Below are 13,991 nucleotides of genomic sequence, written 5' to 3' on the forward strand. Positions count from 1 at the left end.
TATATATATATATATATATATATATATATATATATATATATATATATATATATATATATATATATATATATATATATATATGTATATATATATACATACATATGTGAAAGAATATAAGGATAAAAATCTTGTTAATGATTTTTATCAATTAGTCAGCATGCTATAAAAATTTATAGGCAATTAATACATTAAATTAATAATAATGTATATAATTATATCAAGAGAGATCGGGTGAGAATGACCTTTCTCCAGCATGCTTAAAGTGCCGATACCTTCAAAAACTACCAAAAACTCCAGCTAAAGTATATATGTTGCTGAAATCAGGTTTGTGAGAGAAAATTAAAAAAGACCTCGCGTTAATATATATATAAATGTATGTATATATGCATATATAATTATACATATATAGATATACATATGTATATACATATCTACATATACACATATATACATGGGGTTCTGGGAATTTCTTGGCTTTGGGTACAGGAGAATTGGTTCATTATGATTTTATTTAACGTATTCCTCTCTCAGATTCACACACTTATTGCAGCAGTCCTTCAGTTTTCTAAGCCCTGTAAAAGAACTCAGAAGGTTGGGTCTCCAACCAAGCATTTTGCAATATCCTTAAAACCACAGTCTACAAAAGTCACAAAGTGAATCAGATGCTGAGAGTCTCATGAATTGGGATTTGTCAAACTGGTTTCATATAGAGGGGTCATAATATTTATTCTGGTGAACGTGACATTTCCATGGATTGCTCCTGGAACAGTTACAATACCATGTGGTTAATGCATATTTTTCAACTAGTATGCCTGTGAAGCCATTCCATGAATAAATAAACTATGAAAATTTAAAGATATACTTACACACATAATAAAGTAACAGGCTAGACATTTGAAGAATTTGGATTATCCACTGTAATTGCTTTTATAATGTTTTCCAGAACAATCCAGGGAAATGTCATTATCACCTGTATATAAATTTGTGACCTTTTTATTTGAATTCAATTAGATAAGTACCAGTGCATAAACTCTCGGCCCTTGGGTCACTTTGTAACTTCTGCGAATTATCAATAACAAAAAATGTGTATATACTCATGTTTTGAACTCAATTTTCATGATTGCATCACCATCTATCTATCTATCTATCTATCTATCTATCTATCTATCTATCTATCTATCTATCATATATATATATATATATATATATATATATACACATATGCCATTATCATCATCATCATCATCATTTAATGTCCATTGTCCATACTGGCATAGGTTGGATGGTTTGATTTGGCATGGTCTTCTATGGCAGGGTGCCCTTCCTAATGCCAACCACTCTGAAAGTGTAATGATTGCTTATTTTTATATATATATAAGTAGTATAAGATGTGAATTCAGAAAATCATGCGATTATATTCACCTCTCTCATACTTCCTGACTTTACAGTTTGTCTTTACTCTCTGAGTTCTAATTCTGCCATGGTCAAACTTTGTCTTTCATCCTTTTAGGGTCGATAAAACAAATACCAGTTATTCACTGGGGTTGATGAAATCGACTTACACTCTCCGAAACTGCTGGCCTAGTGCAAAAATTTGAAACATATATATGTCTACTACTATAGTCTCAGGCCAACCAAAGCCTTGTGAGTGGATTTGATAAGCCGAAACTGGAAGAAGCCCATCGTATGTGTGTGTGTGTGTGTGTGTGTGTGTGTGTGTGTGTGTGTGTGTATTTTTGTGTCTGTGTCTGTCCTCTCACCATCGTTTGTCAACCGATATTGGCATGTTCATGTCCCCATCACTTAGTGATTCAGCAAAAGAGACCGATAGAATAAGTTCTAGGCTTACAAGGAATAAGCCTTGTGGTCTATTTGTTTGACTAAAGGCAGTGCTCCAGCATGGCCGTAGTCAGATGACTGAAACAAATAAAAGAATATGGTTTGATGTATGTATATGTATGTATGCATGCCTGTAAGTATGTATGGATGGATATCAGCATAGAATAAGGTCACTAAATAACGATGATGAGTGGAGATATGCTGTGGACGGTGGTTGATGAAGAAGGTTTAATTGAAAAGGTAGAAAATAAATACAGGTTAAACAGAAAATCCTTTGATAAAATCTTGACTAAAATGTTATCAAAGAACTACAGTCATGGTCGTCTGATTTTGTTTTACAGACAAACACAAAAATACACAATCAGAAGCATAACATCAGGTTGGAATGTTTCCAAAACTTAATCAGATTTTGAATTAACGAAGGCACTTCAGTTTTAATTCTAGTCAGCAATTTCACCAAACTTTAAAACTATTCTAATGATTTTCTCACAACAAATTGATAATACCAAGCTGAAGTTGGCAACAGCATGGGTTTGTCTCTTTTAGAGAAGACATCTTCACAAAGAAGGGAAATATTTCATGATAAATATTTTAAGTGCAGGCTTGGCTGTGTGGTTAAGAAGTTTACATTGTAACCATGTGGTTTTGGGTTCAATTCCATTGTGTCACACTTTGGACAAGTGTCTTCTACTATAGCCCTTGGCCAGCTAATGTATACATATATATATATATATATATATATATTTATATATATATATATATATATATTTATATCATTGTTATTATGCAAAAGTGTCGTAAGTCCAAAACGTTGTTTTTTCAGAAAATGAAAAAATAGTTTCACTGTTCCATTTCTTTTTTACATAAGCAGCAGTTTCAGTTTAACAATAATACTTTGTTGGGTGTATAATATCGTAACTCCATGAATGTATGATATTTTCAGTCAGAAATATTTTTGTAAAACTGTCGTATATGGGGCTTACTACACTTTTGAAATGCTAAACTGCTGTACTACACTTTGACAATTTTCAGCTGAAGCAGCTGGGGATACGATAGTTTAACCAAATGAACCAGCTAATATAAGCAAAATTAAATATTGTTAAAAGCGCATTTGGTCAAATTTGGCCATATGACAATTTAACATAATAGCAATGACATATATATATATATATATATATATATATATATATATATATATATACATACATATATATATATATATATATATATATACATATATATATATATATATATATATATATATATATATATATATATATATATATATATATATATATATATATATATATATATATATATATATATACATATATATATATATATATATACATATATATATATATATATATATATATATATATATATATATATATATATATATATATACAGGATGTCCTTGAATTACCTTTACAATTTGGAAAATTCAGAAAAGAATGAAAAATAAGGATAACTTAGAAAAATTTATTGGAAATCATAGACAAATCGGTAAAGTTTTATCAAAATCATCACAACTCTTGCACGTGGGCTCCATTGGTTGCATGCAAGTTTAATAGATACAATAAATTGTAGAAGCCATAAAAACGATTTAAGAACACTCTATATATACGAGTGTGTGTGTGTGTGTCCTTGTGTTATTTCCACCTGCCCATCACTGCTTTAATCGATCCTGAGTGGATGAAAGGTAAAGTCGACCTCAGTGAAATTTGTGAAATTTGAACTCAGAATGTAAAGGCAGAGTAAAGACCACTTAGCATATTGTCCTGCAATGCCAACAATTCTTCCAGCTCACCACCATTGATAATCCTTTCTACTATAGGCACAAGGCCTGATATTTGCGAGAGAGATCTTGTCAGTTGCATCGACCTGAGTGCTTGGTGGAATTGGAACACACGAATATAAAGAGTCAGGCTAATGATTCTGCTGTTGTTATTATGACGATGATAGAAGTTCAGTCATAATAGCATGGTATGAAAGTATGCTTCCCAATCTTATAGTTTTAGGTTCAGTACCAGTGTCTAGCCCTGGGACAACCAGAACCATGTGAGTGGATCTGGTAAATGAAAACTGAACGAAGCCCATTGTATATACATATATGTATGTGTGTGTGCACATATATGTTTGTGTTTGTCCCTCACCACCACTTGACAACCAGTGTTGGTTTGTTCATGTCCCCAAAACATAGAGTTCAGCAGAAAGAAACTGCTAGAATAAGTGCCAGGCTTTAAAAAAAGTACTGGGGTTAATTTTTTGGCTAAATCCTTTAAAGTAGTGCTCCAGCATGACTGCAACCTAATGACTGAAACAAGCAAAACTAATTCTAACAAGAGCACTTAGAGAGTGCAAACCTCCACCAAGGCAACCCCAACGTCCTCTTAACAATTAGCCAGAGATGATTTTTAAAATGAGAATATCTGAAATAAACTTGACTGTTCTCACAAACAAGAATAGTAAAAATGAACCCAACTGCTCTCAAAAATTAAATTAAAAAAAAAACAGGAAAAATAATCCAGAATCCTTGTCTAGCACCAAATTGATCCCAAAATCTAATCAATTCGTGCCAGTCACAAGGCCAAACACCCCTGAAAGTTTCATCTGAATCCATCCAGCAGTTCTGGAGATATCTTGTCCATGGACAAATAAACAAACAAACAAACACGACTAAGGCAGAGGGAATAATGATAATATCTCTAATGTCATCCAAGTCCTTCATCCGAAGGCAAATTTCATTTGTTTGTAAATGAAATGGAAGATTAGAAGAAGAGGGCTTATTGAGTGAAGGGAGAACAAAGGTCTGTAAATGACTACCTTGCAAACAGTGCAGAAGAACCACTTAAACATTCTCTAATAGAATTAGGTTTTACTTGTGTTGAATGTGAAGAGACGAATGCATACCAAATCAGGACAATACATCAAGGAGGTGTTAGGAGAAATGCTGTTACAGAAAATGAGAAAAATTCTGACACAACATAGCAGTGATTCAAGTGTTGAGAATTGAGAGAAAGTGAAAGTTTGTGTTTGCTGCAGATCAAGCTCTAAACCCTAGTTCAGTGGATAAAAGTATTTATGCCATTGTTTCAACAAACAAGTGATGCCTATGTAATCAGTGAGTAAAAAATATTGTGTATATTGAGTGCCATGCAACAAAATTTTAGCTAAGAAAAAATACAAGGGCTGTCTTAATAAAGTAAAATACACCAGTCTGAGTGCGGCCGTTGCCAGTACCGCCTGACTGGCCTTTGTGCCTGTGGCACGTAAAAGCACCCACTACCCTCTCGGAGTGGTTGGTATTAGGAAGGGCATCCAGTTGTAGAAACTCTGCCAAATCAGATTGGAGCCTTGTGCAGCCATCCGGTTCACCAGTCCTCAGTCAAATCGTCCAACCCATGCTAGCATGGAAAGCGGACGTTAAACGATGATAATGATGATGATGATGATGATGATGATGATGATTTAATATATATTTAATATTGTTATAAGCAATCAGTCATTACACAGCATTTAGAATTCAGTTGACAGTATGCTTATTTGGAAACAAAATTGGCTTTATGCATATTTAAAAATTTTTTTCTTTTCTTTTTCTTCTTAGTATGAAGGATTTCACAGCAAAATGTGTGCATTACATGTTAAAGAATGTAACTAAGTAAAACATTGTCCTAGTAACTTGTTAGGTTCTTAACAAGTGTTTTGAAACTTCTAGCTTGTATGCTAATTGTCATTAATGTGATTTCAAATTCAATTCACCATTTTAAAGAAATTAAATTTTCATTAATCATTTTCTGTTATCTTCTTCATTCTGTGTCTGTGTGCAGCATAATTAAGATAGCTTCCAGACAAATAACACATGCAGGTGGAGCTTATATGTGCTTTGTGGCTTTAATATATTTGAAGACAGATATATGAAATAGTAAAATCATGTTAGAAAACTAGTTTGCTGGAAAAATAGTAATAGAATTGATGTAATCTCGACAATTAGGCAACGTGTTGTTTCTCTCCCACTCAGTCAATAAATGTCTGTATGTATGTATATAATTTATATATATATATATTAACCAAAAATAATCTCAGAGAAATAAAACCAATTGGCCAATGGAATATACACAAATGACAGAGACAAACACAGGTATATCAAATACTATATAACATAAATTCTTGATTCATTAAGGCTATGTCCACCTTGGGAGGATGTCATAATTACCAAATGGCAATGATGAGCTGCTCCATATGAATAGAGGAGACAAGTTCAAGAATCAAATATTTTCAGAAATTAATATTCCATTAAGGAAAAGGACATGTTTATTTTGGCAATTAGGGGACAACTGTGGACATATGTTTCTGCCTCAATAGGTATTATCAACATGACATTTGTCCTAATCTTTTTCCAGCAGCCGAGGGACATGTATGTATATATATATATATATATATATATATATATCAGGGGTGTATAATTTGGGTGTTGTAGGTGTGCAGTGCACACCCATTGAAAATGGGAAATTCATTATAAATATTAACCTTACTCATTAACTTATCCACAAATCTTAATGGAAAACTTTTGTTATACTAATGCTTGAAATTTTGTGGCATTGGGTGTAGCAGTACACCTAATACAACAACCACCATATTCCACTGATATATATATATATATATATATATATATATATATATACACACATATAAGAGGAATGACCAATTAGTGGACATCCATTATGCTAGAAGAAGACCACCTATGGTCTGACCACTAAGAAGAGATTGTACTCAAGAAAATTCAGCAAATGCCAGAATGCAATTACGTGAGTGGTAACAACGAAACCAGTTTGTGATTAATCTTTATATTTTGTATCTTTTCATTTGTCTTGCTTGCTTACGTTCTGATGTTTGCTGAATTCTTGTGGTGAGACCATAGGTGGTCTTCTTCTAGCATAATGGATGCCCACTTAGTGGTCATCCCTCTTATATGTATGTAATATAATTTTTCGGAATCTTCAGATTTTTCAATATGCTAGGCCACTGGTTTTAAATTGATATTAATTAAATTAATATTTAATTTTTCGCCCTTATTTAAATTATATATATATATATATATATATATATATATATATATATATATATATATATATATATATGGGAGAATTTACAAAAAAAACCACAGACGAAGACAGGTGGTGTAAACAACAAATGAACGTATGAGTTTAACGCTCAGGAATAGAGAAAGTCTTTGATGTTTCGAGCTACGCTCTTCAACTGAAAGGAACACAGAAAGAAATAAGGAGAGAAACAAAGAGAAAAAAAATATAAATGTAGTGGTCAGCGATCTATCTTATATATATATATATAGACTTCACTCGTTTGCCTTACATCCATTATTACATGCTTGCGTAAGTTAGACAAATACAGTTCAATTCTCTTTTTGTTGCTAACCCTCACTTATTTTTAAGTTGCGAATTGTTTTTATATAAAGCACACAGCTAGAGGACAGTTTGATTACAAGGAATGTCAATAAATGACACTTTTTAGCACTGCACTTTCATACGAAGATGCAGAATGTAAAACATTCGCAGTTACAATGAAAAAAACATGCAGTAAATGCTGTTAAATACAATGAAATAACAATAGTTCATGACCAGAAGTGGGTGGTGAACATCCATATGTGTTTGTTTAATTTCATTGACTGAAGCCAACATTGACAACTACTTGTGGGTTTCTTATGTAGAAAACAAAATCAAATATGTTTGTCGGTTGCCTTACGAAAATAAAATTCAAAGCAAAAACAAGCAATACTAAGAGCAGGCAGCACAAATTTCATTTTGGTCTTTTATTTGCACAAACATCAAAAGAATTAAAATGAGAGCTAACTTTACTTAAGGCAAGGAGAATTATTCTTCAACAATAGAAAAGATGTAACCTTATATCCAAACTAAGAGCAACGATAAATAGAAGAAAAAATTGCAGGAATTGAATACTAAAGCAAAATAGGGAAAGAATAGAGGAGGGGGTTAGAGGCAGACTAATATTAACATGAATTCTTTTGTGCTCAAAGTTCATAGATTTACTCTTGATTTATAAAATAGGGGCAATAGTTACAGGTTTATATGGTATGAATTACCTACATTAAATGCTGGATCAATGCAAGTACTTTATTGAACCTAGCTCGAGAAAGCCATTTGATGAGGTAATCTTGTTGCAAGTTTCCTTCTTTGCTTATAAACTGTTCATAACTTATGGCATGGAACACATATTCTTTCAAGTGACTAAGTAGATGTGCAAAACACAACAAACATCAGTAAACAAAAATTATGTTTAGAAAAAGGCAAACAGGATAAATGCTAACAGACTCGTCTCTTATCTGTGTATGCAGCAATATACAGCTTTACTGACCTCACTGACTTTTAAATGGTAGATGGGCAGCTGTAACATGGCCTGGAATTGTAGTCATTGTGTACATAACTTTATATTATTGCATAGGTGGGTACTATCACTATGGACCTGCTGCTTTCTCGCTTCATATCCTTAATGGCCTTTTCTACCATACAATAGTCAACCTCTGTAGCTGGTCTCTCTGTTGGTCACGAGTTTACCCATCTTTTCCAAATATATTCTTAGTTAACAATTGCTCCTCTATTAATCTAGCTGGTCTGACATTGTTTCTAATCAATCTGAACATTTTAAATTATATCTTAAATTTGCAGAGGAATTTGTAGTGGGTAGTTTAGCTTAATCGGTCAAAGCATCGTGACGCGTAATCACGGGGATGTGAGTTCGAGTCCACAGCTAGCCACCTACACTTTTCTCTGCAAAATAGGGGTAGTTTATCCTGTTCAGGCTATATTATTAGTATTATTCTGCGACTGAGAATTTAAAATCACTTCTTTAATTAAAATCTATTTTTTGCATATGTGTCATATTACTAATAATGTTGGGTTTTCTATTGGCTATGGCTTTTGGCAGGTTTTATTTCATTTTTCTATATTTAATTCCTTTGAATTCAGTAATATATTTATCCGATAACATGCAAAGAAAATAACCTCTATTTCTCTGCCCCCTTCCCCGCCACTCTCATTATCAGACTACACTTTTAGCAAACACATTTTTTACTTACTATGTATGCTTAATTCGTTGATAGCCTGTTATATAATCTTTGGTGTAATGTCTTTGCAGGAAAATGTGATGGCTTCAAGTGTGTTAATAATGGGTACTGTATTGCACCACAGTTAAAGTGTAATAATCTTCCAAATTGTGGGACAAAAGATAACTCAGATGAAAGTACAGAAGCTGCACAATGTGAGTATAGCTAATATTTTTCTTTTTCTTTTCTGAATTCTGTTTTATTCCTTTTAGCAGCAAGACACATAAATCTAAACGATCAGCTCAAAGCTACCAAAATGTAGGTTATAGTCTAAAATACTTTGTTATTTCTGTACATACTGTGAAAATTACTGTATCTTCATTGCTCTTAGTGCTGTACCGATTACAAAACGTATTATCCTTTCTATTTTCATTTTACTCACATCTTTTGAAGCCACTAAGGCATTTGGTTTTTGTTACCTCTGTCATTGATCTCTGTCATTTCGCTATCTTTGCATAGACTATGGAAACTATCATACTCACTGGTGATTTCATATAATCAAATTATCATATCTATACGATGTTGCTGTTCATATTAGAGGAATTGTAATTTTTGTGTACGATCCTCTGACTGATAAAACCTTAGAAATCATAATCTGCTAATGTCCTATTTTATATGTATCTGTTTTCATAGAGAATGATGATGATGATGATGATGATAAAGAGGAGAAGATGAAGGAGGAGGAGGGGGAGGAAGTGGGTAATAATGTCAGTAATGGTGCTAGTGTTGGTGCAAGTGCTAATGATGAGGTTGATGGCAATGATTCATTAAGGTTCATTAAGGAGCTTGAAATAGATTTTAGCATCTCTGTTTGTATATGTGTGTGTGTATGTATGTATGTATGTATGCATGTATGTATGTATGTATGTATGCATATATGTTAATAGATATATATATGTGTGTGTGTGTGTGTGTGTGTGTGTGTGTATGTTAGTATGTATTATATATGTGTGTGTGTGTGTGTATATAGTCCCTCATCTAATTTCATTGACTTTCTGTATTGTTATGTGAATTTCAAAAGAACCAGAAACTGTTTTGTTTCATGTGGCTGCAACAAGATGTTAATTGTAATTACTTGGAAGACTAAAACTACACTATACATACATACATACATACATACATACATACATACATACACACATACACACATACATATATGTATATATGTATATATATATATATATATATATATATATATATATATATATATACATATATATGTATATATATATATGTATATATATGTATATATATATATATATATATATATATATATATATATATATATATATATATATATATATATATATATATATATATATATATATATATATATTGTCACAAGGTTTCATAAAAGTGCAAGCTTGAGAATGATGGCTTTTTTGCTTGTCTCAAAATTAATAATGACATTTAAAATGAAATCACTCAACTTACCATTTGAATACATGATTTAAGTATATATAGTTGTTTCCATATTACTGCTGCTCATTATTATCATTTTTTTAAAATACATATTTTGTTAAAATATGTTTGTTTTTCTTCTCTTAAATGCCATAAACCTTTGTAGAGTACTTTGCTGCTCTTGAAATTCTCAGAATAACATCTGTAACACATAACTGTATCAAAAGAAGAATTCCATCAACCAAATATGAAGGTTTTATAGCAGATTCTTGTTCTGTTATACGTCTAGTTTTTCATGGTTCTGATAGCTGCTTTGGCTTCAAATTCGTAAATCCTTGGTAAAAGAAGAATCTGTTGATTCTGGTCTAAGTTTTATTACAGAATTTTATTTTTTACAGAATCTTTCATTTGTTCATGCACATTTCAGAATCCCTGCTGTATAAATCTTGGTAATATATTGAAAATACTTTTATGTTCCACTATTTCTGGAAAGGTTAAACCTTAGAGCAAAACATTTTTTTGTATTTCATTAGACATATTTTTCCTAATTTTCATTTCAAATCCATTTATGTTGTTCCAGCTACGAATTACATGTATGTATGTGTGTGTGTGAGAGAGTGTGTGACTGAGTGTATATGCATGTGTGTTATCTACTCTTGGAGATTTTAGTTTAACAGCATATTTATTTTAGATTTTACTCTGTCACATTTTTTTTCTCTAACGCAAATGTAAAACCAAAAAATGTTCTATTGCAAAATTGACAACTTCAAGTTATCAGTATCATGGAAATTACTTTTCAATAGAATATTATTATCATTATTATTATTATTATTATTATTATTATTATTATTATTATTATTATTATTATTATTATTATTATTATTATCCTTATTATTATTATTATATTTATTAGTAAATAATATATAAAATATAGAACTGTATATATCTTCATACTTTAACATAATATGAGCCTAAAATCCTGGAAAGACCATAAATTGCTAAGCATATTCTACTGACCTTGTACACTGTAGGAAACAAAACCCTATCATATACATAACTGTATAAACTCCACTTCAACGTAAAGACAAAGTAATTTTACAATATTCTTTTGTAATTAAATTTGATGTGCTGTCGCCTTTGTTCCTGCAGAGTTTTATAAAAAGAAAAGGAGGATATATTTCAAATATGATTTGTTTTGATCTAATGTATTAATTGGTTTATTTTCCTACTCTGCTTTCTTGGAATTGATCTGTCAAAGCAATTTCTGTTAATTCAATCGTCATTAATTACTGAAAAATTTACTGAATGGATTGAAGCCAACAGATAATTTAATAAACAGAACACATTCTTTTGAAGAAAACTCCAACTGTTTCTGTTAAAATGATAGATGTATGTATAACTTTGAACTACTGCTATCTGAAATAAATTTCTACATACTTTCTCTAATAATTTTACATATTTTCTCACATATTAGATTATAAAATTCTACGTTCTATTATTATATCATTTTCTCTAATTACTGATTCTAATATCTGGTTACACGACCTATACCCATTAGCAATAGAAAAACACACTCAACGAGTTGGTGTTGATGATGATGTTGATTATGACAGTAATCTGTCTGATGACAAAATAAAAATCAAGCATTCACCCTTTCCTGACATTATTTCCAATAAAACACTCTCCCTTGGTGTTACAATTAATTTTAAGAATAATCAAGAATTTGTAGAGCATTTAGTAAAATAATTATGTTACCATTATATTAGTGTTTGAAACTGGCCTTGTACCTATATCACAAACTATTATATGAATATTTGGAACATATCTGAACGAAAGGATCTTGCATAAAATTATAATGGAAGGTTTTAACTGAATTATGAACACTTTAAATAGGATGGTGTTAAGAGAATTTTTGTTGGAATATTGAAATTTTTATGAACAAGAAGTTGACTGCTACTGAAGGAAAGTAATCATTTCTAGCTTTAAGCCTGTTGAGGAATTTAAATTAAATAGTGAAGAACACACACATCTATTTCTATATAACTCTTTTATTATTCTTTTATTTACTTGTTCCAGTCAAGGGTTTTAGTCAAAGACATCAACCCTAGGACATATTCTTTGCAAGCCTACTACTTATTCTATCGGTCTTTTTTGCTGAACCACTAAGTTACGGGGGGGGCGTAACCCCAAAATTGGTTCTCAAGTGATGGTGGTGGGGACAAACACTGATGACACAAAGACACACACACACAAATATATACATACATGTATACATACATACATACATATATATATATATATATATATATATATATATAGGCTTCTTTCAGTTTCCATCAACAAAATCCATTTACAAAGCTTTGGTCGGCCCTAGGATATTATAAAAGCACTCACTGAAGGTGCCACTCAGTGGGACTGAACCCAGAACCATGTGGTTGAGAAACAAGCTTCTTACCACACAGCCATGCCACTGCCTATTAATTTTTTTAATTTTTTATATACATTTCCATGTGAGAAAGACTGGTAGTTGTGAATAACACTATTTCAGCCGCTTTTTGGACTTCTCAGTATGACATAACTTGGGACTTGAAATTAATCAAACAAAATTCATTGTTTCCTCTTCTTTATATGTATATACATATGTATGTATACACACACACACACACACACACACACTCACACATATATATATGCATACATATGTATGTATGTCTGTATGTATATATATCTATATACACACACACATATATATAAATATATATATATACATATGTATACATATACATGTATATATATACATATATATATATATATATATATATATATATATATATATATATATATATATATATATATATATATATATATATATATATATATATATATATATATATATATATGTATGTATGTATGTATGCATGTATGTAGATTTATATAAATGTGTGTGTGTCTGTGTTTGTCCCCTACCGGACCACTTAAGAACTGGTGTTGGTGTAGCAGTTCAGCAAAAGAAACCGATAGAATAAGTACCAGGTTTAAATTTTTAAAAAGTACTGGGGATCAATTCATTTGACTAAAAATTCTTCATGGTAGTGCCCCAGCATGGCCGCAGTCTAATGACTGAAACAAGTAAAAGATAGACAATAAAAGATACACGTACAAGTAACTCAGCCTGAAACAGCAGCAAAATCTCCCTCAAAGCAACACTTTATCTTCAAAAAGGACACGTTGGATAATATAGCCTGAGACAGGTAGACTATATCTGAAAAATAGATGGAATGGTCATGGCTGCAATGTCTTTGATTATAAATCTGTTCAATGAGAGTTGACTTGAAGTTAAACTACAACATGAAGCTCTGAAACATTATTATTATGTATTGACATGATTATACCGATGGTTTGTTGGAAAATCAAATCATTATTGCAAGTCAAAGCTTACTTTATTCCATTATGGCTTTATAGTCATTAAGGAATATTCAAATTTCCTGCTGTTAAGACCATTAAGAATGAAAAGCAGATTAAATCCTAAATGAGAATTGACTGATTAGAATATGAACAAGTGGAACTGGAAAATATAATAAATAATCTTTCGCTATTGTCTTGGAACTTC

The 13,991-nt window shown here is 31.2% G+C and overlaps 1 protein-coding gene across 22 annotated transcripts in view; it reads left to right on the forward strand.

Annotated features, from left to right (window-relative positions):
- The window catches only part of LOC106869227 (tolloid-like protein 2), a 1,141,949-nt gene that overhangs the window by 1,004,185 nt on the left and 123,773 nt on the right, over window positions 1-13,991 (forward strand). For all 22 annotated transcript variants that reach the window (XM_089358367.1, XM_089358378.1, XM_089358375.1 and 19 more), the window contains one exon: window positions 9,013-9,135. In XM_089358367.1, the coding sequence (XP_089214493.1) occupies window positions 9,013-9,135 (123 nt within the window). The remainder of the gene's footprint in view (window positions 1-9,012; window positions 9,136-13,991) is intronic.

The sequence above is a fragment of the Octopus bimaculoides genome, chromosome 10 (assembly GCF_046866305.1).
Source record: "Octopus bimaculoides isolate indiv1 chromosome 10, ASM4686630v1, whole genome shotgun sequence".
Taxonomy (NCBI): domain Eukaryota; kingdom Metazoa; phylum Mollusca; class Cephalopoda; order Octopoda; family Octopodidae; genus Octopus; species Octopus bimaculoides.